Source organism: Bos indicus, chromosome 28 (assembly GCF_029378745.1).
Source record: "Bos indicus isolate NIAB-ARS_2022 breed Sahiwal x Tharparkar chromosome 28, NIAB-ARS_B.indTharparkar_mat_pri_1.0, whole genome shotgun sequence".
Classification (NCBI taxonomy): Eukaryota; Metazoa; Chordata; class Mammalia; order Artiodactyla; family Bovidae; genus Bos; species Bos indicus.
In genome coordinates this window covers 15,099,169-15,126,625 of record NC_091787.1, presented here as the reverse complement: position 1 = coordinate 15,126,625, position 27,457 = coordinate 15,099,169, and the positions used below count along the sequence as shown (strand labels likewise).

The 27,457-nt window shown below is 41.7% G+C and overlaps 1 protein-coding gene across 9 annotated transcripts in view; it reads left to right on the top strand.

Moving 5' to 3' along the window:
- Positions 1–27,457, top strand: part of FAM13C (family with sequence similarity 13 member C) — a 141,127-nt gene that overhangs the window by 37,270 nt on the left and 76,400 nt on the right. For all 9 annotated transcript variants that reach the window (XM_019954091.2, XM_019954097.2, XM_019954093.2 and 6 more), the window contains one exon: positions 24,914–25,032. In XM_019954091.2, the coding sequence (XP_019809650.2) occupies positions 24,914–25,032 (119 nt within the window). The remainder of the gene's footprint in view (positions 1–24,913; positions 25,033–27,457) is intronic.

The following is a 27,457-nucleotide window of genomic DNA, read 5'->3' as shown; positions in this document are numbered from 1 at the left end:
TGGGGTCGCACAGAGTCGGACACAACTGAAGCGACTTAGCTAGCTAGCTGTCTAGCTAAGCAACTGTGTGTAGTGAACACTGGAGTGTACATTCAGAAACTTCCAGCTACCCCACTGGTTTGTGTGATGAGCCACTTTGTCCCCTCGCCCCACCCATGGAAGAGTCCATCTGCCCCTTGGCCGGTGTCAGGTTTGGCTCTAACAGGATCTGGGGCCCATTCTGTCCTCTGTCAAGGAAAAGGATAGTCCATGTGCATAACACAGCAACAGATGTGTCTTGCTGCAACTGCCACTCTGAAGTGTTACTCTGAGTGTCTTCCTTGCTCCTGTCTCTGAACCCCACGCGGGCCCCACTACAGTGACTGGTTCTCAGTCATAACACCCTCTACCTGCATCTCTGCCCTGCCGGTCTGCTCGGCGCCCCACATCCACCTGGACTGTCTCTGACCAGTTCCCCAGGAGCACAGAGAAGCCAGCCTAACACAATCTAACTTCAGCAAGTCTCTTGTGTCCCCTTCCTAGGGCGGCTGTAAAAATTAACCTAATTTGGTGGCTTTAAACAGCACTTATTCTCTCACGGTGGTGGGGGCCAGAAGTCCAAAATCCAGGTGTCAGCAGGGCCTTGCTCTCTCCAAAGGCTCTCGGGGAGAATCCTTCCTTGCTTTTCTAGGCCAGGAGGCTCCTGGAGTGCTCTGGTTTGTGGCAGCATCACTCCAATCTCTTGCCTCCGTCTTGCCATGGCCTCTTCCCTCTGTCTCTCTGTGCCCCCTCCCTTCTTAGAAGGACAGCATTCAATGGTTTTAGGGTTCCCTCCTATAACCATGATAATTTCATCTGAATTCTTACCTTAATTACATTCTGCAATAACCATATTTTCAAGTAAGGATACATTCAAAGTTCCACATGGACATGAATTTTGGGGAGATACTATGCACCCCATTACACTCCTCGAGTTATAAGAGAGGAAACAGAGGCCGCTGTGGCATATGAGTCCAGCATCACTGATGAAACACCATGTTACTGAGCATATTTTGGCAAATCAAGCAAACCTGATGGATGGTGTTGCTCACGAAGTAATTATTATCGAAACCAACAGTCTGGGAAGTGAAAGAAAAGGCTAGGTTAGTCTGCATAGATAAGGCATCTTTGAAATAAAATGTAGGTCCCGAAATTGCTAAGGCAAAACCAAGATGACTTTAAAATCATCCATTTAGAAATAGAGAGAGAATAATTTGTATGTGTGTTAAAAACAAAAATAATCTGTATGTTCTTCAGTATTATTTGCAATGGAAAAACCTCTTTCCAAAGAATACAACTTTTAAAAGACTCTGAGATAAACTGCTGTTCATAATTAGCTCACAAGTAAGAAGAGGAAGCCAAAAAGTACCCTAGCCAACAATAAAATGTGATCAGTTATAGCACTGCAATCAGACACTGTAATAAATTCTAGAAGTGTCATTGAAGAAAGTTTAATCAAATAATGAAATTTTTTCAATGGCAGGAAAATAATGCTCAAGTACAGTTGCAGCTACTGTATTTTCTGATTTAAAAAAAAAAAAAGTCTTTTAAAAATAGCATCTGAGAAGACTGTCACTGTTTTTCACTTAGAATTTTATCTCCACTGCCAGAGATGAGGTCCCTGTTTCTTTTACTAGGGTGAGCACTCTGCTGCCCTCTCATCCTGATACCTACTTCAAGCCCATCACAGTATCTGCTGGGACCCTCACTTGCTTCTAAACCCTGGAGACTCAAGACTATGAGAGCGATGGTAGAGCTCACTGGATTCCTGTCTTCCTTCGGCCCAGGGAAGGCTCTAACATCCAAACCCTGGTTCTTCCAGGCTCTCTATCACACTGGGAACCAATCACTGCGGTCCCATCCTCTTTTTTAGCATAAGGTGGAAGTGAGACAGTCAGAGAGCTGTACTAATTATGAAAATATTACTTCTGTGGTAATGACCATGCACAGCCTTGTCTTTTTAAATCTATTGAGAAATAAGTAAGCTTAATTGTGTACATCAAAGTGTACAGTGTGATGGTTTAGATTACGTACACATTGTGGAATGATTGCCAAGGTCAAGAGAATTAATACATCTATCACCTCACATAGTTAGAACTCTGTGTGTGTGTGTGTGTGTGAGATGGGAATGCTTTTTCTTAAGATCTGCTTAGCTTTCAAATATACAATGCTGTATTTTAAAAAAATTTTTATTAAAGTACCCAAAATACTTTATATATATATAATTTTTCATGTTCTTTTCCATTACAGTTTAGCACAGGATGTTGAATATAGTTCCCTTGCTATATGGTTGGACATTTTTGTTTGTCCATCCTGTATGTAATAGTTTACTTCTGCTAATCCCAAACTCCCAATCCTTCCTTCCCTTCCCCACACCTGGCAACCAAAAATCTATTTTCCTTGTCTGTGAGTCTGTTTGTGTTTCATAGATATGTTTGTGTCATACTTTAGATTCTACATGTAAGTGGTGTCATATGGAATTTGTCTTTCTCTTTCTGACTTATCTCACTTCATGTGATAATTTCTGAGTCCATCCATGTTCCTGCAAATGGCATTATTTCATTCTTTTTGATGACTGAGTAATACTCCATCGGGTCTGTGGTTGTGTATGTATATATACATATATACACACATACATACATATGTATATCTCACATCTTTATTCATTCATCTGTTGAAAGACACTTCGGTTGTTTTCATGTCTTGGCTATTGCAGATGGTGCTGCTAGGAACATAGGGGTTCATGTATCTTTTCGACTTGTAATTTTGTTTGGATATATGCCCAGGAATGGGATTATTGGATCATATGGTAGCTAGCTCTATTTTTAGTTTCTTGAGGAATCCTCATACTGTCTTCCATAGTGGCTATACCAATTTATATTCCTACCAACAGTGCAGTAGGGTTCCCATTTCTCCACACTGTCTCCAGCATTTATTATTTGTGGACTTTTTAATGATGGCCATTATAACTGGTACAACCCTGTGTTATTAAACTAGAATCACCATGGGCACAGCCTGATTGTAAGTGCTTTATCATAATAATAAATTTATATATAATATTTATATGATATTTAGAATACAATAAGTAATATGTTTATATAATAATTCTTTTATTTCTTGTAACAACCTGTGAGGTGCTGGTACTCTTATTCCTTTTTACATAAGAGGAAACTGAGGCACAGAGAAGCTAAGTAACTTGCTCAAGGTTCCAGAAATGGTATGATTGACTGAATGGTATTACTGATGATTATATTAAAATTTATTTATATTTTTTATTGATTGAAGAGTGGATTAACCACATTTGGGCCCATCAATATGCATAGCAAATAGGTTGCTGCAGATTTTTAATGGGTTGAGGGCCTTGGAGGATAAGACCTGATTGGGCTCAAGAAAAGGAGAGATCCAACATTCTTCTTACTTGTTGGAATAAGAAGACTATATAATTTTTAATAAAAGAATCAATTGCAGAGGGATTTCCTGGCCCTTACTGAGGAGTGATGGGAAAGAAATAGAGATATTTTAGTGGCATATTTTCGTCATTAATGAGAGGGCCCTTTGTCGGGTGAGTGCTCTGGTTTGGATGCTGGTTGGTATGTTTCCTATGACTTAATTTTTTCAGGCGGTGCGGGAATGCTTTCCTTAGGCCATCCTGTGTCACTGGGGCCATCTTGTTTGCATGCAAGCACACGAGCAGAGTGGCAAGACAATCAGCTGTCACTTTCCTGCAAGTAGATGTTGCTGTCTGATTTTGGGTTCCTGGAACCTTGCCACCTTGGGGAAGCTGAGGCACGTTGATGACCCCTCTTTTAGGCTTAATAGTCACATCAGAGGTGGAAAATTGGCTCTAAAATAATTAGAAACCAGGTAGAATATATAATCTTCAAGCTTTAATTTTTAAAATTAAAATTATACAGTAGAGGCTCCAAGTCCTAACCACTGGACCACCAGGGAATTCCCAAGCCAGGCTTTCTTAACATCACAGATGTTGCTGACACTTTGTACTGGGTGCTGGCTTATCGTCCACCATGGCCGTGGGTAGATGGCAAGAGGCAGAGCTTTTGACCTTCAGATCAGGCTGTGAACAGAATGATGCATGACCCTCTCTTTCTTCCTTAGTGATGGGCATTAAGGTGCCTCTGCGGGGAAGGCCCTGGACCAGAGTAATTGTGGACTGCTTTGCTTGAGGCAAATGCATTGTTACTAGGGAGAGGTTGACAGGAGCCAGTGGGATCTCTATAGTGCCCTGGGTGAGAGAACAACCTCTCTCGGTTTGTACTTGGGTCCCAGTTCAGTTCAGTCGTTCAGTTGTGTCCGACTCTTTGCGACCCCATGAATCGCAGCACGCCAGGCCTCCCTGTCCATCACCAACTCCTAGAGTTCACTCAGACTCACATCCATCGAGTCAGTGATGCCATCCAGCCATCTCATCCTTTGTCATCCCCTTCTCCTCCTGCCCTCAATCCCTCCCAGTATCAGAGTCTTTTCCAATGAGTCAACTCTTGGCATGAGGTGGCCAAAGTACTGGAGTTTCAGCTTTAGCATCATTCCTTCCAAAGAAATCCCAGGGCCGATCTCCTTCAGAATGGACTGGTTGGATCTCCTTGCAGTCCAAGGGACTCTCAACAGTCTCCTCAAACACCACAGTTCAAAAGCATGAATTCTTTGGCGCTCAGCTTTCTTCACAGTCCAACTCTCACATCCATACATGACCACTGGAAAAACCATAGCCTTGACTAGACGGACCTTTGTTGGCAAAGTAATGTCTCTGCTTTTGAATATGCTATCTAGGTTGGTCATAACTTTCCTTCCAAGGAGTAAGCGTCTTTTAATTTCATGGTTGCAGTCACCATCTGCAGTGATTTCGGAGCCCTCCAAAATAAAGCCGGACACTGTTTCCACTGTTTTCCCATGTATTTCCCATGAAGTGACTTGGGTCCCAGTAAGCCCCTTAAGTTTGCCCATAAGTGAAGTGGTATCCTCTGCTGATAAGGTTGTTCAAGGATTAAGTGAGATAATCCCGTAAAATACTTACTGGGATGCCTGGTACATAGTAAAATCTCAATAAATACTAGAATGTCAGCTCTGGGTATGGTTCTTATATCCTAATACATTGTTGTAATGGAATAAAAAGTTCCTATCCTTTTTGGAAGACTGACTGTGACCATGGTTACTGGTAACCATCAGAACCTGTTTTTAGATTTGTTTAAACTGATCGATAACAATAGTCATTCATGCTTTGGGAAGCTAACTGATCAGTGACAGCAGCCCCCGCACCCCACTAACACACCTAGTTATAAAGCCAGTCAGCAGTGGCTCTATTCAAATGAGCTGGTCAACTCTTCTCTCTACAGCTTTGCTTTTGCACCTAGAGATCAACTAATGCCTTCACATTCCAGCCGCTGGAAGTTTCCCAACCCTTAAACTTAAAGGATCTCCACACCCTGCACAAGACCAGCTCTCCCTGCGCTGCTCAGGGGAAGAGTCTGCTAAGAGTGCAGTTCTCCCATGCTTGGCAGGTTGTCAATTCGGCTTTTTGTTCAGATACTGAGTGGAGATCTCCACCTTCAACAGGGGAGCAGTGTGTACACAGGATCACAAAGATGGGGTTGCATGCAGTCTGAGTTGAGGGAACACACTGTGAGTGGAGACCTGAGTGCTGCTGAGCTGTTGCCCCGTTTGTCACCCCTGGCCGTGGATGTGTGAAGGGTGGGGTGTTGGAAATGAAGAATGGCACAGTTTGTAGCGGCTGGATTGTAAGGGCCCCAGATTCTGGCCTAAGGAGTTCTCCTGTTCTGGTGCTTTACAAATATATTTCTATCTTTCTGAGTCCTTCAGAAGAGACTGATATTTTTTCCCATAAGAGGGCGTTTCTTTGAAATCTCCCTGCAGGGGATATTTGTCATTCTATCTTGGCTGCCCAGCATCTGAACTGTGTTCTTGGGCTTGGAGAATTTCTCCCTGGAGAGAAAAAAAGCAGGATTTTTTTCCCACCCTCGGAGCTGAAAATGCCAGTATTTGCTTTTCCAGCCTCCCTTTCAGCTAGGACATGGGCAAAGCATGCGGTGGAGGCTGATGTAACAGGAGGTGAGAACTGGGCTGTGCGTGGTGGTGCCCATCGCTGGGATGTGGGTAAGTGTTGCATGCCGTATAATCCATTGCTCTTCATCAGTCCAGAAATTCCCAACATTTAGTGGTGCTGAGATCTGGGCGATCCTGACAATCAGTGTTGTGACACAGTTCAATAAGCTGTTTTTTTTTTTTTTTAAAGTATTTACTTATCTTTGGCTGAGCTGGGTCTTCACTGAGGCATGTAGACTTTCTCTAGGTGCGGCGACCAGGGGCTACACTCCACCTCCAGTCCCAAGGCATCTCCTTGCGGTGGCGTCTTTTGTTGCGGAGCACAGGCTCTAGGCACGCGAGCTTCAGTGGTTACAGATAGGCTCAGTGGTTGTGCCACACAGTCTTAGTTGCTCTGCTGCATGTGGGATCTTCCCAGACTAGGGATTAAACCCATGTCCTCTGCATTGGCAAGTGGATTCTTAACCATTGGACCACCAGGGAAGTCCCTCAATAAGCTGCTTTATCTACTTTTTTCCTTAAAAAAATAAAGTAGTAATGTAATGGTCTTAAGGTCAGCAGCACTGGGGATGCTCAGTGGTGGCAGATGTTGTCCATGTTGAACCAGTTTTGAACACAGTTTTGGCTTTGTAGCCCCACATCTGGTTCTCCAGTCCTTTGGGTTATTTGGCGAGCTTCCCAAGAAATTAATTCTTTGATTAAATCAAATTAAAGAATCCTGACTGGTAAATGCATGTCATCTTAAAAAGTCTTCAGTGGCTTTTATGGAAGCAGGACATCACTTAAATTTGATGTCCCAAGAAGCTACACCATGTTAATAGCTCATTATTCAACAAGTATTTATTGATAACCTCTGTGTGATATTATGGAGAATGAGCTCATAAAGGAGCTTTTATTCCAACATATATCTGTGGGTTTGCATCCCCCTGGCAAAGCACCTAATACCTGCCTTTCCTATCCTGGGGAATTTGATCCAGGTGAAGAAGCACAGTGCAGGCAGTGGGGAGCTGATAGATGCTTTAACCTAAGGAAGTGATGTGACCTGGTTTGTAGAATTGCTTCTTAGGCAGTTTTTTAGTTATCATCATCATTCAGTTGGTAGAACCCTGGCTCCCTTCAGGGTTTCCTGTATCTTGAAGTTCTATGGAAACAAATGTGGAGCTATGACTTTTAGGTTTGTTGAGGCCAGATGCTCCAAATGCTTTTGAGTTCATATGTTCTGGGTTTAAGCTCTTTCTTCATTCCAGATAATTGCTGGGCTTTCAAATTAAAAACTTCCTCAGCATGAGTTGTACCACAATAAATATTTGGGTCTAACAGATCCTTTGACTTTTCCCAGGTCCACATAAAAACTTTTTCATGAGATACTTGAACTATTCAGGTCAGTGCACATGTGTCATCTGATCTCACTGAGCAGAAGGAAACATTCTTTCTAAATGGACCCCTCCTTTGAAGCAAAAACTTTACATGTTCTACTGTGGCTGCTAAAAGACTTAGAAATAACAGTCCTAGTTTATCCATCTAAGTGCATTGAGAAATTAGACATAGAGACTGCTAGTGGGGCCTTTGATAAGCCAAGCCTTGGTTGTAGAGAGTTGGTCTTGGTTTGTACTAATGTTGTAGGTGGAGATTTCTAAGCAGGAGCTAATACTTTGCTCCTTTATGGGCGCCCCTAAAGTCTGGTATCTGGAGTATTACCCAGCAAAGCTACTGTCCAAGACTTGGCTTCTTTTGTCCATAAGTGGACCAGAAGGCATAATGCAAGTGGATGTTAGATATTCACAACATACCACTGTTTTGGATGTGTCTGTTCTCTTTAGCTGTCTTAAAATAATTTTCTTATGGAGATTTATTTTCTTACTGCTGTTATTTTAAATTTGAGTTTAGTGTAGTATATAGTATTTCATTTTCACTTTAGTTTATTTTAATTCCAGCTATAAAATGCTTTTTAAAATAAATTTCTGTGAAATTAAAATCCATCCAGGCATTTCTGGTTTCTGAGGTAGCATTATTTTTTTTCCTTCCACGGCCTTCTACAACCTCCCTCAAAAGAAAAAAAGAAGTCTATAAGTGAACCACATGTTTTAAATATGGGCGAGATCTGATGCTTCCACAAAGTCTTTAAAAGGAGAATATTGGAATGACATAATGGTCCTTCCTGTTAACTCTTCCACATATTGTGAGAACAATTAGACTTTCCTAAAAGTCTTCCATGACTATTTCAACAGGACGAAAGACACCTATTTCCTTATTAATACAAGACTGTGCTTAGTGCCCCATGCTGAAAGCTGTGAAACACTTTTGCCCAGTGCTGTTTTGTTCAGTAGTTGGATAGCAGTTCAGTGTTCTATAGGAAGATCTAAAGTTTTCATTTGTTCAGAATTTGTAAGAAAAGTTCTGGGTTGAATTTGACATGACCATCAGCTATGAAAAACTGTTATAGACATAATAATGATGCAGATAGAATTATAATGGTTATAATATTACAACATTATTATAAACATTATAATAATAATGTGTGAAACTCTTTCCAAGTACTTAGATGCCCTTATTTAAGGAAAAATACTTGATAAGTCATGCTAATGGATGGGAAAACAGTTTGAGAAGTTTACATACTGAAAATGCAAGCTGCTGTTAGTGTTTGACAGTTTTCTTATTTATTCAGTAAAACAGCCGTTCAAGGCCCTTCCCTAGGCCAAACTCTCTTAGCCTCATTCCAGTTACAGAGATGAATGAGCATGCAAGCAATGAGACACTGGCATTTCAGTACAAATATTTAGTTTTTCTATGTTGCAGAAATGTGTGTGTGTGTGTGTGTGTGTGTGTGTATGTTTAGAGTTCCCAAATTTGCAAAAGAGTGATCCTCAGAATCTGGTGCTTGGTGGACATGTTATGACTGAGTAAGTGAATCAATAAATATTTTGTATGGTGCTGGAACACTTTGAGAGACTGAAAAAAATGCGAGACACAGACATCCGCCATTGGGGTGCTTGCTTTCATTTTAACTTGAGGAGCATAAGCTAAGCACAGAGATTCTGCATATATTGTGAAACAAGACCATACAGCATTAAACTTACAGAGAAGAGTCCAGAAGGAGAGAGACAGGGCTGTTGATGTGGCCTAAAGTCATCAGAGGACACAGGATTGAAGGGGGACCACTCAGGATCCTTGGGATATGGCATGGATTGCATATGTGTATACCTCCCAAATGTGTACGTTGAAGCCCTAGTCTCTAACGTGATAAAAACTGGAGTTGGAGCTTTTGGGAGATGGATTAGTGCCCTTGTAAAAGGTCCGTCTAGTCAAGGCTATGGTTTTTCCAGTGGCCATGTATGGATGTGAGAGTTGGACTGTGAAGAAAGCTGAGCGCCGAAGAATTGATGCTTTTGAACTGTGGTTTTGGAGAAGACTCTTGAGAGTCCCTTGGACTGCAAGGAGATCCAACCAGTCCATCCTAAAAGAGACCAGTCCTGGGTGTTCATTGGAAGGACTGATGCTGAGGCTGAAACTCCAATACTTTGGCCACCTTATGCGAAGAGTTGACTCATTGGAAAAGACCCTGATGCTGGGAGGGATTGGGGGCAGGAGGAGAAGGGACAACAGAGGATGAGATGGCTGGATGGCATCACCGATTCGATGCACATGAGTTTGGGTGAACTCCGGGAGTTGGTGATAGACAGGGAGGCCTGGCGTGCTGTGATTCATGGGGTCTCAAAGAGTTGGACACGACTGAGTGACTGAATGGAACTGAACTGAAGAAGAGATGAGAGGGTTTGCTTCCCCTCTCTCTGCCATTAAAGGACACAGCAAGAAGGCTTCCATCTGTAAACCAGGAAGGGGGCCCTCACTAGGAACCCAACTGGCTGGCCTCTTGGACTTTCCAGCCTCCAGAACAGTGAGAAATAAATCTCTGTTGTTTAAGCTACTCAGTGTATGGTATTTGTGTTACATCAGCCTGAACGGACTAAGACAGGATATAAATAAGATGGGAATAAGGCAAACATGCCGGGAATGAAGTACTGCATTGAGAGGACAAAAGATATGAGTTGGTATCCCTCAGGGCACAGAGGGATCTTCTCAGAAGATGCCCTGTGTCTTGTGGTACCCTTAGGCTTATTGGTTGGATCATCTGTTGTTACAATACAAAGTCGGAAATGGGGAGAAATCTGTATTGACTTTGCAAAAGCTAGAACGTTCTTCTTCTCTTTTTTCCTTCCTCCTCCTCCTCTCTCTCTCTCTTTCTCTCTCTCTCTTTTTTTTTTTCCGCTGTTGTTGTTTTTCTGAGTGAAAATGTGCTTTGTGTTTCACTATGGTCCATGGCTAGAACTACCCATGGCGCTATAGAGTACGTACTATTTGAGTAAGTAGCTATCAAGGAATGAGTTTATTAATAATAAGAATAGGAAGGCCTCCTTTGCCACCATTGAATATGAAACTTTTTCTGAGTTTGAGGATCCCTAACTTTTCTTTGTTCTTGACATTAGTGGGGAAGCTTGAGGAGCTGGGGTCATTTTTGTGATCATAATTTTGGATTTTTCTCATGACTGCTCTGGGAATAGAAGAATAATTTGATTCTTGCTAAACTAAATAAAATAAACAAGGGAGCTTGTGAAATGAAGCACTGGGGGATATTTGGAAGCAAAGAATAACAGACATAGTTACATAATTTCAGAAAATAACATGGTAGAGTTTCCATATCAACAGGCTGTTCACTTTGTCTGTTAAAAGGGGAATAAAAGGTTTTTTCCTGGGAAGGAAATTTTCTATAGTAAGAAAGAGGCATCTAAAGGAGTTTAAAACTTAACTCAAAGGGAGATGATTTAAAATATGCATCAATATTTAATTTATATTAAAATCACAGCAATTAGAACTGATTCTTAAAATGATAGTCATCTTTTAAAGTCAGAATGAGGCACTGCTGCTGCTGCTAAGTCACTTTAGTCGTGTCCGACTAGCTTCTGGCATAGGCTAGAGAGGCAGTGGGGCAGTGAAGAGAGCGTAGACTTGAGGAAGGCACCATCATGCCTTTCTTTCGTATCTCTGCATTGTGAGTATGACCAGGTTCTAGCAAGAAGGCTTATGCTTGTGTCACCATATGTATAGGTGCTGACTCACTACTCCTGTTGCCCCGTTCAGGCATGATTTTTGATACCTTGCTGATGGAAATTGTATGTCTTTATTAAAATTTAACATACCTAGACTGTAAGAAACAGTGGCATCTATTTTAAAGAACATTATAACATTTTCAGACAAAAGTCATATGATTAAGTGCACTTTTACTAATATTGATTGGTTTTTTTTATTGCCTTACCCTGATTTTCCTCACAGGGTTAAAATCATGGACCATTACAGAAAAATAAGGCAAAAGCGGATTTAGATGATAAGCCTCCTTCTCTCTGCATTTTCTTCCCATTTCTCTTACTTGATCTTCTTGGCAGTTTCCTTCCCATCTGCCTGTCTCTTAAAAATCTGTAAAATGAAATATTCTTATTTTAAATTATTGAAACAATACATACTCATAAAACAATTAAAAAAATAGAGTATAAATTAACATGTCCCATATTAAACAAATAAATATATGCACACATATTTGATCTTCTCCTCCACCTTTTCTATGGGCTCTTACGGTTTTTTGTTTCTTTGTTTTGGCAACACCTGTGGAATCTTAGTTCCCTGTCCATCAGTCAGTTCAGTTCAGTCGCTCAGTCATGTCCGAATCTGCGACCCCATGGGCTGCAGCACGCCAGGCTTCCCTGTGCATCACCAGCTCCTGGAGGTTGCTCAGACTCATGTCCATCGAGTCAGCAGTGCCATCCAACCATCTCATCCTCTAATGTCCCCTCTTCCTCCTGCCTTCAATCTTTTCCAGCATCAGGGTCTTTTCCATTCAGTTAGTTCTTCACATGAGGTGGCCAAAGTACTGGAGTTTCAGCTTCAGCATCAGTCCTTCCAATGAATATTCAGGACTGATTTCCTTTAGGATCTCCTTTTGGATCTCCTTGCAGTCCAAGGGACTCCAAAGAGTCTTCTCTAATACCACAGTTCAAAAGCATTAATTCTTCAGTGCTCAGCTTTCTTTATAGTCCAACTCTCACATCCATACATGACTACTGGAAAAACCATAGCTTTGACTAGATGGACCCTTTGTTAGTAAAATAATATCTCTGTTTTTTAAATATGCTGCCTAGGTTGGTCATAAACTTTTCTTCCAAGGAGCAAGCGTCTTTTAATTTCATGGCTGCAGTCACCATCTGCAGTGATGTTGGAGCCCAAGAAAATAAAGTCTCTCACTGCTTCCATTGTTTCCCCATCTATTTGCCATGAAGTGTTGGGACCAGATGCCATGATCTTAGTTGTCTGAATGTTGAATTTTAAGCCAACTTTTTCACTTTCCTCTTTCACTTTCATCAAGAGGCTCTTTATTTCCTCTTTGCTTTCTGCCATACGGGTGGTATCATTGGCATATCTGAGGTTATTGATATTTCTCCTGGCCATCTTGATTCCAACTTGTGCTTCATACAGTCTGGCATTTCTCATGATGTACTCTGCACATAAGTTAAATAAGCAGGGTGACAATATACAGCCTTAAATTACTCTTTTCCTGATTTGGAACCAGTCTGTTGTTCCATGTACAGTTCTAACTGTTGCTTCTTGACCTGCATGCATTATTTCTCAGGAGACAGGTCAGGTGGTCTGGTACTCCCATCTCTTTAAGAATGTTCCACAATTTATTGTTATCCACACAGTCAAAGGCTTTGGCGTAGTCAATAAAGCAGAAGTAGATGTTTTTCTGGAGCTCTGTTGATTTTTTGATGATCCAGCGAATGTTGGCAATTTGATCTCTGGTTCCTCTGCCTTTTCTAAATCCAGCTTGAACATCTGGAAGTTCTCAGTTCACGTACTGTTGAAGCCTGGCTTGGAGAATTTTGAGCATTACTTTGCTAGCATGTGAAATGAATGCAATTGTGCAGTGGTTTAAACATTCTTTGACTTTGCCTTTCTTTGGAATGGAATGAAAACTGACCTTTTCCAGTCCTGTGGCCACTGCTTGTGTTTTCCAAATTTGCTGGCATATTGAGTGCAGCACTTTAACAGCATCATCTTGTAGGAGTTGAACTAGCTAAACTGGGATTCCATCACCTCCACTAGCTTTGTTCCTAATGATGCTGCCTAAGGCCCGCTGGACTTCACATTCCAGGATGTCTGGCTGTAGGTGAGTGATCACACCATCGTGGTTATCTGAGTCATGAAGATCTTTTTTGTATAGTTCTTCTGTGTATTCCTGCCAACTCTTCTTAATATCTTCTGCTTCTGTTAGTTCCATACCATTTCTGTTCTTTATTGTGTCCATCTTTGTATGAAATGTTCCCTTGGAATCTCTGATGTTCTTGAAGAGATCTCTAGTCTTTCCCATTCTATTGTTTTCCTCTATTTCTTTGCATACATTATAGGCTTTCTTTTTTTTTTTAATTTTATTTTATTTTTAAACTTTACATAATTGTATTAGTTTTGCCAAATATCAAAATGAATCCACCACAGGTATACATGTGTTCCCCATCCTGAACCCTCCTCCCTCCTCCCTCCCCATACCATTCTTATCTCTTGTTGCTATTCTTTGTAACTCCACATTCAAATGGGTATATCTTTCCTTTTCTCCTTTGCCTTTAGCGTCTCTTCTTTTCTCAGCTATTTGTAAGCCTCCTCAGACAACCATTTTGCATTTTTGCATTTCTTTTTCATAGGGATGGTCTTGATCACTGCCTCCTGTACAATGACACAAACCTCCGTCCACAGTTCTTCAGGCACTCTGTCTATATGATCTAATCCTTTGAATCGGTTTGTCACTTCCACTGTATAATTATAAGGGATTTGATTTAGGTCATACCTGAATGGTCTAGTGGTTTTCCCTACTTTCTTCAATTTCAGTCTGAATTTGGCAATAAGGAGTTCATGATCTGAGCCACAGTCAGCTCCCAGTCTTGTTTTTGCTGACTGTATAGAGGTTCTCCATCTTTGGCTGCAAGGAATATAATCAATCTGATTTTGGTGTTGACCATCTGGTGATGTCCATGTGTAGAGTCTTCTCTTGTGTTGATGGAATAGGGCGTTTGCTATGACCAGTGCGGTCTCCTGGCAAAACTATGTTAGCCTTTGTCCTGCTTCATTTTGTACTCCAAGGCCAAATTTGCCTCTTGTTCCAGGTATCTCTTGACTTCCTACCTTTGCATTCCAGTCCCCTATAATGAAAAGGGCATCTTTTTTGGGTGTTAGTTTTAGAAGGTCTTGTAGGTCTTCATAGAACTGTTCAACTTCAGTTTCTTCAGCATTACTGGTTGGGGCATAGACTTGCATTGCTATGATATTGAATGGTTTGCCTTGGAAATGAACAGAGATCATTCTGTCGTTTTTGAGATTGCATCCAAGTACTGCATTTTGGACTCTTGTTGACTCTGATGGCTACTCCATTTCTTCTAAGGGATTCTTGCCCACAGTAGTAGATATAATGGTCATCTGAGTTAAATTCACCCATTCCAGTCCATTTTAGTTCACTGATTCCTAAAATGTCGGCGTTCTCTCTTGCCATCTCCTGTTTGACCACTTCCAATTTGCCTTGATTCATGGACCTAACATTCCAGGTTCCTATGCAATATTGCTCTTTACAGCATCCGACCTTGCTTCCATTACCAGTCAGATCCACAACTGGGTGTTGTTTTCGCTTTAGCTCTGTCTCTCTATTCTTTCTGGAGTTATTTCTCCACTGATCTCCAGTAGCATATTGGGCACCTACCGACCTGGGGAGTTCATCTTTCAGTTAGCTACATTTTTTCCTTTTCTTACTGTTCATGGGGTTCTCAAGGCAAGAATACTGAAGTGGTTTGCCATTCCCTTCTCCAGTGGACCATGTGTTGTCAGTTTGGTGATCATGTGATCAGAGATTAAACCTGTGCCCCCAGCAGTGAAAGTGCAGAGTCCTAACCATGAGACCACTTACGGCAGTCCCTCCCATGGGCTCTTATTGTATACACTGTTTAGCAGCCTAATTTTTAATTTAATGATATATCATCAGTCCCATAAATGCTGGTGTTTCTCAAGGTTCTCTTCCAGGTTTTTTCTTCTCTCCCTTCACATATTGAATGGAATTATACCACTTGTAGTTTTAGTCACCTTCATGCTTATTTCCAAATATATATTCCTGGCCCTGATGTGCCTCTAGGACCCCAGCCCATATAGTTATCATTGCCACCTTGATGCTACCCGGGCACAACACCCAACTCTTCCATAACATTCTTTCTCTCCCTGCCTCCATCTCAGGGAGCAGCAGTATTAGTCATCCCATTTTTCCAAGCTAGAGATTTGACATCATTTTCAGTCCCTTCTCTTTCTCATTCACCTACATCCTGTCAGTCACCTGTTTAATATCTTTTAAACCAGTCAGCCTTTCTTCATTCTGACTGCCACCTCTGTAATGCCAAGTGACAATCATGTCTTACCTGGGGTACCCTGATGATCCAGCTGTCCTCCTTTCTTTCAGTGTCTCTCCTTACCTTCTAATCCACTTGCCTGACAGGCCCCAGATGGTTTTTCTCCAGTGCAAATCTAAACAGGTCTTACAATTTTCAGTGACTTACCATTGACTTCAGAATAAAGTCCAAACTCTTGTAGGGCTCATATGATCTGGCCTCTTCCTGTGCCCTGCTCACCTTGTTGGTCACCTCCCCACTTATATTTGACTCCAACCATAACATAGCCAATGGCCCTGAGTTCCTTGAACATGCCAGTCCCTCACTGACACCTGTTTGCCTTGGTACATTCTGTCTCCCCATCTCTGCTTCATTCTTAGACCACTTCAGTGATGCTTCTCCCATGAACTGGGTCTGGTGTCCTTTCTGTGTGTTCCCAGAGCATCTCACACATAGCTTTATCCTAGTGGAGAAGGAAATGGCAACCCACTCCAGTACTCTTGCCTGGAAAATCCCATGGACGGAGGGGCCTGGTAGGCTGCAGTCCATGGGGTTGCTAGGAGTCGGACACGACTGAGCAACTTCATTTTCACTTTTCACTCTCCTGCATTGGAGAAGGAAATGGCAACCTACTCCAGTGTTCTTGCCTGGAGAATCCCAGGGACAGGGAGCCTGGTGGGCTGCCGTCTATGGGGTCGCACAGAGTCGGACAGGACTGAAGCGACTTAGCAGCAGCAGCAGCAGTGTAGAACTGCTCATACTATCACACTGTACTGCAATAGCCTGTGTGTGGCCACCAACACCACCGTTGCCACCACCAGACTATGAGCTCCCTGAGGGCAAGAATTAGGGAGGACACAGAATGTGGTGCCTAATAGAAGCCACATATTGGAATGGAAAGTGAATGTATAGGTGACCCTTGGTTAACATGGGTTGGAACTGTGGGAGGCCACTTATATGCAGATTTAAAAAAATTATGGTACCTGTATTTTCATTTTACAGATCTTTAAATGAACTAAGTGTGGGGAAAAGTTTGTGTTGACTAGAGATCACAACATGTGGAATCAAAAGAAGAAGGGTTCAAGTCCTGTTTCTATCCAGGTGGTTTCAGCTTCTTGCTTGTGAGTGAGTCACTTATCTATTCCTTGGTTTTTGAGGCAGAGATGAGAATATGCAGATTTTTGACTGGGAATGTATACTCAGGCACCCCTAACTCCTGCATTGTTCAAGGATCAGCTGGAGTCAGAAACCCAGGAAGTCCGTAATGCTGAAGAAGTGGCCTGTTCCTGAATCCCAGGGGTTTTAATGGTCAGGTCAGAGGGTTCAAATGCCTTGAGGGGTCAGGCTGGTTCAGAGGTCATGTAAGCAGTTTTTAGGGCCTAGGTGCAGTGGTTTGAGATCCTGTGCTGCTAGGGACCAAAGCAGAGTGATGAGGTCCAGAGTGTGCCCTCTGCTTTTCTCTGAGCTTCTTCCTGTTTGAGGTCTTCTGTAGACTCAGTGACATGTTGCAGTTGGTTTGAGTGAGTTGGGAGCTTGTACAAGGCCTCACTCCTCAATGGGACAGGAGCAGGCATGAAGCTCTCTGGAGTGAGACACTTGGATTTGGGGCCTGCAGGACACCCTGCCTCTCTAGCAGCTGGTTAATCCAGCCACTTTTAAGCTCATTAAAGGAGGACCTTCTGGTCTTTGTGAATCTCTCTCACTTTGGAGTCCTGTGTTCTTTATCCACATGCTTCAGAGGAGCAAAAATGAACACCACTGAGGACCCAAATGTCTGGTGACTCTATCTGATACTCTTGTTTGCTCTCTAGACCTTACACCTGTTGAATGTAACTGTGTTCATGCTGATTTGCATGGAATATGTCTTGGGTCTACAGTGATAGTTACTTTGTCTAATGGGACCCAAAGATTGGAGGTGTTCCAGACGCCCAGCCTCTTCACAAATCTAAACCTTTCAGCCTACATTTACAGCAAACAGTTGTCAAGGAAACAGCACAAACCAATCACAGGCCTCTAACTCAGCTTTACCTTTATCTTACCCGTGAAAATATGACCCACCAATCTTATAAGGAATTCCTGTCCTCCTAACCCATCATGCTCTCCCTCCTCGTTGCCATTTCAAACGCTCTGTAAAACTCTTGAAGTGAAGTCGCTCAGTCATGTCTGACTCTTTGCGACCCCATGGACTGTAGCCTACCAGGCTCCTCTGTCCATGGGATTTTCCAGGCAAGAGTACTGGAGTGGATTGCCATTTCCTTCTCCAGGGGATCTTCCCAACCGAGGGATCAAACCCAGGTCTCCTGAATTGTAGACAGATGCTTTACCATCTGAGCCATAAGGGAAGTCCTAAAACTCTTGCTTGCCCAGAATCCTTTGGAAAGAGTGTTCCACTGTTCATGAGGCCCTTTACTCTCCCAATTCAGAGGCTGTATTCCCTTGGATAAAAGACATCACACTTGTTACTGAGTTATTTTAGTTTTGTCATTGAATAATGGCGACAAGATGGGACCTGAAGACAGATGCTGAAGATTGCAGGAACAGTTCCTAGATGCAGATGAAGGTTCCACCAGAGCCCTCTTGGTTTGCTGGCTCTTGGGCCACTCTGCTTCCAGTAGAACTCTGCTTCTTTTGCATTCTGAGCTCTTTGAGTTCATTTGACCTAATTCTTGTAGGCAGAAAATTGAATTGTGAGAGACTCTAGGTTTTCAGGGTGAGGCTTAAGGTTTCAGGAACAGTGTGCACAGGCAGCTAGAAGCAGGTAAATCTGCTTGAATTAGAGAGGATTATTTCAAGGGAAAATAATAGATACTCCTCAATCTAAATGAAGCAAGATGGCAGCCATTAGGGGACTCACAAAACTACCAGGTAAGCATTCATAGCATAAACCACAGGTGAACTTGGGGGAATAGGAGAAGACATTCAGAGATTTTTGATCAACAGCACATCAAAATCTAACTAGGCACAAGTCAGACTACTAAAAACCATCAAGGCATCTTGCACTATAAATAAATCTTTTTTCAGTTGAGGTAAATTTGGTACATAACACACTAGTCTCAGAGTATAACATAATAGATTTTGGCATATACTACAAAAGTGATTGTTACAGTAAGTCTGGTTTTCCACCCATCACCATACAACTTCACCATTTTTGCCCACCTCCAGCCCCTTTCCCCTCTGATAACCACTGATCTGTTCTTTGTGTCTATGAGTTTTGTTTGTTCATTCATTTTTAGATTCCACATATAAAGTAAAATCATACAGTATTCGATGATTTTATGCAGCAGACCCTGGTTCGATTCCTAGGTCGAAAAGATCTTCTGGAGAAGGGATAGGCTACCCATTCCGGTATTATTGGGCTTCCCTTGTGGCTCAGCTGGTAAAGAATCCGCCTGCAATGCGGGAAACCTGGGTTCAATCCCTGGGTTGGGAAGATCCCTTGGAGAAGGGAAAGGCTACCCACTCCAGTATTCTGGTCTGGAGAATTCCATGGACTGTATAGTCCATGGAATTGCCGAGTCGGACACGACTGAGCAAGTTTCACACACACAGTTGTTTTTAACTTGGATTGTTGGAGTTTTTGTTGTTGTTGTTTTTGAGTTATATGAGTTCTTTTTATTTTGGATATTCAGTTCAGTTCAGTCGCTCAGTCATGTCCGACTCTTTGCAACCCCATGAATCGCAGCACGCCAGGCCTCCCTGTCCATCACCAACTCCTGGAGTTCACTCAGACTCACGTCCATCGAGTCAGCGATGCCATCCAGCCATCTCATCCTCTGTCGTCCCTTCTCCTCCTGCCCCCAATCCCTCCCAGCATCAGAGTCTTTTCCGATGAGTCAACTCTTCACATGAGGTGGCCAGAGTGTTGGAGTTTCAGCTTCAGCATCAGTTCTTCCAAAGAACATCCAGGACTGATCTCCTTTTGAATGGACTGGTTGGATCTCCTTGCAGTCCAAGGGACTCTCAAGAGTCTTCTCCAACACCATAGTTCAAAAGCATCAATTCTTTGGCGCTCAGCTTTCTTCACAGTCCAACTCTCACATCCATACATGACCACTGGAAAAACCATAGCCTTGACTAGACAGACCTTTGTTGGCAACTGGAAGTTAATAGCTCTTAAATCCCCTTCACTTGTATTGCACAGTCCCCCGCCCATCAGTTTATTCTCTGCATCCATATATATGTTTCTGTTTTGTTTTGCTTGTTTGTTTGTTTTGTTTTCTAGATTCCATATATTAGTGAAATCACATGGTGTTTGTCTTTCTGACTTATTTCTTATGTCTTTCTCTTTCTGACTTAGCATAATGCCCTCTTGGTTCACCCAAGTTGTTGCAGATGGCAAGATTTCATTCTTTTCTTATGACTGAGTAATATATTCAATATGCCTGTATGTGTTTATACGATTCTCTTTTTTCCTTCCCTTCTTCTGTTGATGGACACAGATTGTTTTTATATCTTGGCTGTTTGCTGCAGTGATCATAAGGGTGCGTGTATGTGTGTGTGCAGGCTAAGTAACTTCAGTCATGTCTGACTCTTTGCCACCCTGTGTACTCTATGGCCCGCCAGGCTCCTCTGTCCACGGGATTCTTCAGGCAAGAATACTGGAGTGGGTTGCCATGCCCTCCTCCAGCGGATCTTCCTGACCCAGGGATCAAGCCCACATTTCTTATATCTCCTGCATTGTCAGGCGGGTTGTTTTCCACTAGTACTGCCTGGAAAGCCCATAAGAGTGCATATATCTTTTCAATTAGTATTTTTGTTTTCTATGGATAAATACCCAGATGTGAAATCACTGGGTCATATGGTAGTTCTGTTTTTAATTTTTTGAGAAAACTCCATGCTGTTTTCCATAGTGACTGTCCCAGTTTGCATTCGCACCAACAGTGCATGAGGGTTTCCTTTTTTCAGTATCCTCACCAATAATTATATGTTGGCTATTATCAGAAAGACATTCTGATAGGTGTGAGATGACATCTCCTTGTGGTTTTGATTTTCATTTCCCTGATGATTAGTGATGTTGAGCTCTTTTCATGTGTCCGTTGACCATCTGTATGCCTTTCTTGATGAAAAGTATCTACTCAGGCCCTCTTCCCATTTCTTAATCAGATTTCTGTTTGTTATGAGTTGTGTGGATTCTTTGTATATTTTGGATATTAGCCTTTTATCAGATACATGATTTGCAATTATCTTTTCCTGTTCAGTAGGCTGCCTTTTGGTTTTATTGATCGCTGTCTTTGCCGTACAAAAGCTTTTTAGTTTTGACATAGTCCCATTTATTTATCTTGCTTTTGCTTGTAAAATCCGTAGGAGTCCTGCAATGTGTGGCCTGAAACCCTTTTTGGCCTCTGTGAGTTCAAAGGATGAGATAAAACACTCTTTTTGGGAAAAACAAAAACCTACTGTTTCTTAAAAGGGTTAAATTTTAATAAAATTGAAATTTCTGTTTTAAATTGTTTAGAAATTAGAAGGGCCTTATAATTAGGTCTCCAAATAGGGTGGTTTCTAAATACAGTGTTTAAAATAATATTATTAGTATAGAAACCTGAAACGTGCATCCCAACACAAAAAATAGTTTGCTTTCACTGAGCTCATTTGGGCTAAGTCTCCAAGTATTTCCTTAACACTAGTTGCAGAATATTGAGCATGGGAGGAATTTTTATAAAAGGATTATAATTATCATCATGAGTAGCTCCCATTCCATGGTATGCCTCCAGTTGGCAAGCAGTAAAATAGCATCTTGTTCAATACCCTCATGAGCTTGGAATGTTATCTCCATTGTACAGACAAGGGAAACAAGGTCCAGATAATGGATGTAATTTGTCTAAGGACACATACGTCACATACATGCAAGCAGAGCTATCTCACTTGAAAACCATTGTTTGGGGAAACTTGAGCAGTATTCAAGTAGCTGTAGAAGTTTTTGCAGGCAGCCACTATGTCTAAGGAAATATCAGACATGAATGGCAACCTTGCATGTGGTGTGTCTTCTTGCCTGACGCTGGGCGCTTAGAAAACTGAAACTAAAGGATCTTGGTGTTTCTAATTCATTTCTTTTTCTCAGCTCTGCTCCTACTTCCCATTTTACCCCTCTTATAGGAAAGCATTCCTATGGTTTTGCTTTAGAAGTTTGTGATGACTACTTGGCAAATAGCCCTGCCAAACTATTCTCGTATTTTAGAAAAATGCTTTCTGAGATGCCTCACAAACTGGCACTTACACTGACTTCAACCTGTACCCGTAAGAGAGGAAATTGGTCTGTGCTGTCACCACAATATACTGCACAGTCAGAGCCTGATTCACTGTATCACATGAATATTTTGACTGGATGACAGTAGCCGTCTGCATTTTCTAAATTTCTGATTTTGGTTTGTGTATTTCATTTTTCATGTAAAAAAGGGCTATTTTATCCTAAGGAAAGTTTGTCAGAGGTTTGGCATGGCTCAAACACTATAGTGTTTCAATTGCTGAACGCATGTAAGTCTTTCATTTTGGGTATGTGTGGCTTTGTACTGAATACAGATTCATTCTAACTTGGGAATGTTTATGATACTCTCTAGACTTGACTTCTGTTAGTTTTCCTAAATTAATTAGTAGAGTTCATCATAGGATGATGCAGCCAATCTAGTGATTTCTTTGGGTGAAGTATAGACAGGTGTGTGTGTGTGTGTGTGTGTGTGTGTGTGAGAGAGAGAGAGAGAGAGAGAGAGAGAGAGGGAGAGAGTGGGGAGGAGAGGGATACTAAGCATACTTAGGATTTGGAATTTATAAAAATTATCTGTCCCTTAGTTTTCAGAGTCACTTAAATTTCTTTATTATTATAAGAATAATGCATCATTATTTTAATGAATGTAGATGAGCACCCTAAAGAAAAAAAATGACATCTTAATGTTAGTCATTGTTAAGATTTTGGTTTACTTGGTCTCAATTTTATATGTGTGTGTATTTGTGTGTGTGTGTGTGTGTATACATTTATACATATATTTGATTTGGCAAAATTGAGCCTATGCTATAAATATTCTGGAGATTATATTTTCAAATCTATTTATTCATTAAATACTCTTCTATAATTTTTTCTTTCTTATATATTATAAAATTAATCTATTTTTAAAAATTTATTTATTTTAATTGGAGGCTAATTACTTTACAATATTGTATTGGTTTTGCCATACATCAACATGAATCCGCCACAGGTATACACATGCTCCCCATCCTGAACCCCCCTCCCACCTCCCTCCCCATTCCATCCCTCTGGGTCATCCCAGAGCACCAGCCCCAAGCATCCTGTATCCTGCATCGAACCTGAACTGGTGATTCGTTTCTTATATTATACATGTTTCAATGCCATTCTCCCAAATCATCCTCGCCCTCTCCCACAGAGTCCATAGACTGTTCTATACATCTGTGTCTTTTTTGCTGTCTCGCATACAGGGTTATCGTTACCATCTTTCTAAATTCCATATATATGCGTTAGTATACTGTATTGGTGTTTTTCTTTCTGGCTTACTTCACTCTGTATAATAGGCTCTAGTTTCATCCACCTCATTAGAACTGATTCAAATGCATTCTTTTTAATAGCTGAGTAATACTCCATTGTGTATATGTACCATAGCTTTCTTATCCATTCATCTGCTGATGGACATCTAGGTTGCTTCCATGTCCTGGCTATTGTAAACAGTGCTGCGATGAACATTGGGGTACATGTGTCTCTTTCGATTCTGGTTTCCTTGGTGTGTATGCCCAGTGGTGGGATTGCTGGGTCATAAGGCAGTTCTATTTCCAGTTTTTTAAGGAATCTCCACACTGTTCTCCATAGTGGCTGTACTAGTTTGCATTCCCACCAACAGTGTAAGAGAGTTCCCTTTTCTCCACACCCTTTCCAGCATTTATTGCTTGTAGACTTTTGGATCACAGCCATTCTGACTGGCATGAAATGCTACCTCATTGTGGTTTTGATTTGTATTTCTCTGATAATGAGTGATGTTGAGCATCTTTTCATGTGTTTGTTAGCCATCTGTATGTCTTCTTTGGAGAAATGTCTATTTAGTTCTTTGGCCCATTTTTTGATTGGGTCGTTTATTTTTCTGGAATTGAGCTGCAGGAGTTGCTTGTATATTTTTGAGATTAGTTGTTTGTCAGTTGCTTCATTTGCTATTATTTTCTCCCATTCTGAAGGCTGTCTTTTCACCTTGCTTTTAGTTTCTTTTGTTGTGCAGAAGCTTTTAATTTTAATTAGGTCCCATTTGTTTATTTTTGCTTTTATTTCCAATATTCTGGGAGGTGGGTCATAGAGGATCCTGCTGTGATGTATGTCAGAGAGTGTTTTGCCTATGTTCTCCTCTTGGAGTTTTATAGTTTCTGGTCTTACGTTGAGATCTTTAATCCATTTTGAGTTTATTTTTGTGTATGGTGTTAGAAAGTGTTCTAGTTTCATTCTTTTACAAGTGGTTGACCAGTTTTCCCAGCACCACTTGTTAAAGAGATTGTCTTTAATTCATTGTATATTCTTGCCTCCTTTGTCAAAGATAAGGTGTCCATAGGTGCATGGGTTTATCTCTGGGCTTTCTGTTTTGTTCCATTGATCTATATTTCTGTCTTTGTGCAGAAATAAATTAAATACTCTTTATAATACTCTTCAATACTTATTAGATACTGGTCTATAGTTTTTTCATAATTTTATTTATTTTTGGCTGTGCTGGCTCTTTGTTGCTGCGTGGCCCTTTCTCTGTTTACGGTGATTGCCGACTACTCTCTAGTGGTGCGCAGGCTTCTCACTGTGGTGGCTTCTGTTATTGCAGAGCATGGGCTTCATTGCAGCACACGGGCTCCCTAGTTGCGGCTCCTGGGCTCTAGACACAGGCTCAGTTGTGGCGCATGGGCTTAGTTGCTCTGTGGCATGTGGAATCCTACCAGATCAGGGATCAAACTCATGTCACCTACATTGGCAGGTGGCTCCTTTACCACTGAGCCACAGGGAAGCTCTATAATATTTTTAATGTTTGTAAAATTTAGGTTTTTATTATTACTTTTTCCTTATTCTGTATCTGGAATTTTTTTGGTTGCACTACATGTAGAATCTTAGTTCCCTGACCAAGGGTTGAACCTGCACCCCCTGCCTTGGAAGTGCAGAGTCAACCCCTGGAACATCAGGGAAACCTCTTTATTTTGTAATCTGGCAGCAACTGCCAGATAGAAAGAGCCTTCTTAAGTTTTGAATTACTCATCAGCCCTCTTCCCCACAGTCATCAGTGTGTGTATTTTCTATGGCTTGCTGCCCTGCTCTGTGACCCAGCCCCCACTGGAGAACCCTGTGGAACTGTTGACTGCTGCCGGTTCATCTCCCTTTCCTGTTTCTCTTGCAGGAGACAGAGCATGTGGTATCCAGCCAGTCGGAGTGTCGAGGGAAACCGGGAACACCGGCTCAGGAGAGTGCACACAACCCCACCTCCAGGTGCCAGGAAACTGTGCGAGTTCAACCAAGGTGGGCCCTTTGTTGTCAGAAGTTGCAATGGGCCTGGGGTTCCTTTCCCAGACATGGGAGCACCTGTGCTTGCTACCCCCACGCAAGAGGCAAGGCTTTCTCTCTTTCATTGGCATCACTATGAAGTCAGAGAAACTCTGTAATGGGGCCTAGAAGGAGAATCATTGAGTCTAAGAGAAATATAAATAACCTACTTTCTCTCGCTTCAGTCAGAACATAATCAGCCTTAAGGCTCAGAGAAGAGTACAGACCTTCTTGCCCTGAGAAAGAGAAATGCTGGTATAATTTTGTCCTCTTTCTTTCCATGCTAGAGATGATTAGTGTTTCTTCTGTGATCATGGTAATTAGTAATAATAGTGTAGGCATCAAGCCAATTGCTTCTCATATATTCTGTCATTTAGCTCTCGTCCCTTCCCTGATGCGACTTAGCAGCAGCAGCAGCCTTCCCCAGAAAGTGGATACTCTTAGCCTCATTTTATGGAGAAGGACCCTGAGGCTGAGACATTAAGGCACTTGCCTGATATTGTACAAGTGAAAAAGGCTGAACCAGAATTTGAACCTACGAATGTCTGATTGCAGCATAGCAGGTGTGGCTTCTTTGCTGATCCAAGAGATGTCTCTAAGCCCTGAAGTGGCCCTGGGCTGGCCTCTCTGGTCTCCTAGACCTGCAGGAGACAACTCCTGCGTCCAGGGCAAGAACATGGGTGGAGGCTGACTGCAGCAAGGCTGACATGGCATTCAGATGGGAGCCTGGCCTTGCAGCTGTCTATGGAAAGTCTCTTCTGGAAGTAAACAGAAGAAAGAATTCAGCCACCAGTCGTGCCAGCTGTCTTTGTAGGATCTTGTGTGCAGTGTAATCATAGCTCTCGGGAGAAAGGGAGGGCTGGGCTTCTGGCATGACCTTTCAAAATTTTTTCTGAGGCAGCAGAGTCTAAATGAATCAACAACAGGCAAGATTGGCTGTACTATGAAATTGTGCTTTTTTTTAAATTAATTTTTATTAGACTGTAGTTGATTTACAATGTTGTGTTATTTTCTGCTCTACAGCAAAGGGAATTAGTATACCTATTTCCATTCTTTTTAGATTCTTTTCTCACGTAGGTCATTACAGAGAATTGTGAAAAGGTCTCTGTGCTCTACAGTAGGTCCTTATTAGTTATCTATTTTATATATAGTAAAATTGTGTTTTTAAATATTCAGCATACTAAATTTAGAATCATAACACCTCAGATGGTTGATAGAGATCCTAAAATTAAGGTGATCTATTATCTGGTTGGATTCTTGGATATCTTTTCTCACCTTCTTTGCTGGTTGCCATCTCTTGTCTGTTTATTCTTATCTGACCTTGGATTGGGTGAGACTCAGTCCCGTTGTTTCTCTGCTGATCAGAATACTCACCCTCCTACTGGAAACCTTATTATAGCAAAGCTGTTTTACAGCCAGTTTAGACAGTGACCCTGTCTTATCCCACTAGACCAGTGACTGCCTCTCTCAGGAATAATAAGGCCAACTCTATTCCTATGCATATTTCAAAATTGTAAAAAAAGACACAGCAAAACACACAACAGACAAAATGAAAACAACAAACAAAATACACACTCATATTTGTGTGGCATGCATGGTGCCCTTTGGGATGAATATTCCACAGAGGCCGATGGGGAAAATGAGGTTAGTAATTCACCTTCTCAAAGATGCCAGATGTTTGGTAAAATTAAGACCACTTTCTATCCCATCTACACTGGAAAGGGTAAGTGGTATTATTGCTGCTATCAGAGGGCAAGTCAAATATAATAGGATTCTATGGTGGGGATTATTCACTTATAATTAGTAAGAACTAAGAGTGTTGAATTAGAGCAGTCCTCATGAGGAAACATACAGGCTAGCCCCTCTTATACTTGGGAATGGGAAGTTACAGTTCATTTGGATTCTCAGATCTATGGCACTTTTCTTCAGAAAATAAGAGATGCACATATACACATAAGTTTGTGTAACATTTTAGGAGGTTCCTAGACCTCTTCTGCATGTCAGAAAAAGGAGCCAGATACTTTGGTCACTGGGCAGCCTTCCTTGTTGAGTCAAGATAGTCTCCCCAACAGAGTGACCACTTCTTGCAGAAACAGATCTGGTCTGTCTTCCTCTACACATCAGCAAATCTCCATGGGACCCCAAATATTTTGTTGTTCTTTTATTCTTTTTCCTTCCTAACGTCCAAGTTCCACTTTGCTTTCTCATCTAGCAGCATTCCAGAATTGTCTATGCATCAGTGTTGACAATCACAGGATCTGGTGTCAAGTTGCAGATCAGGAGCTGTGAAGCCAGTTATGTCTGGCGTATTAGGTTTAGTATTTAGATTGGTATGGTAACTTTAAACTACAGAGTTATTTGTCACAACCATGGTGACGTCACCCAGGATCATTCTGCTGCT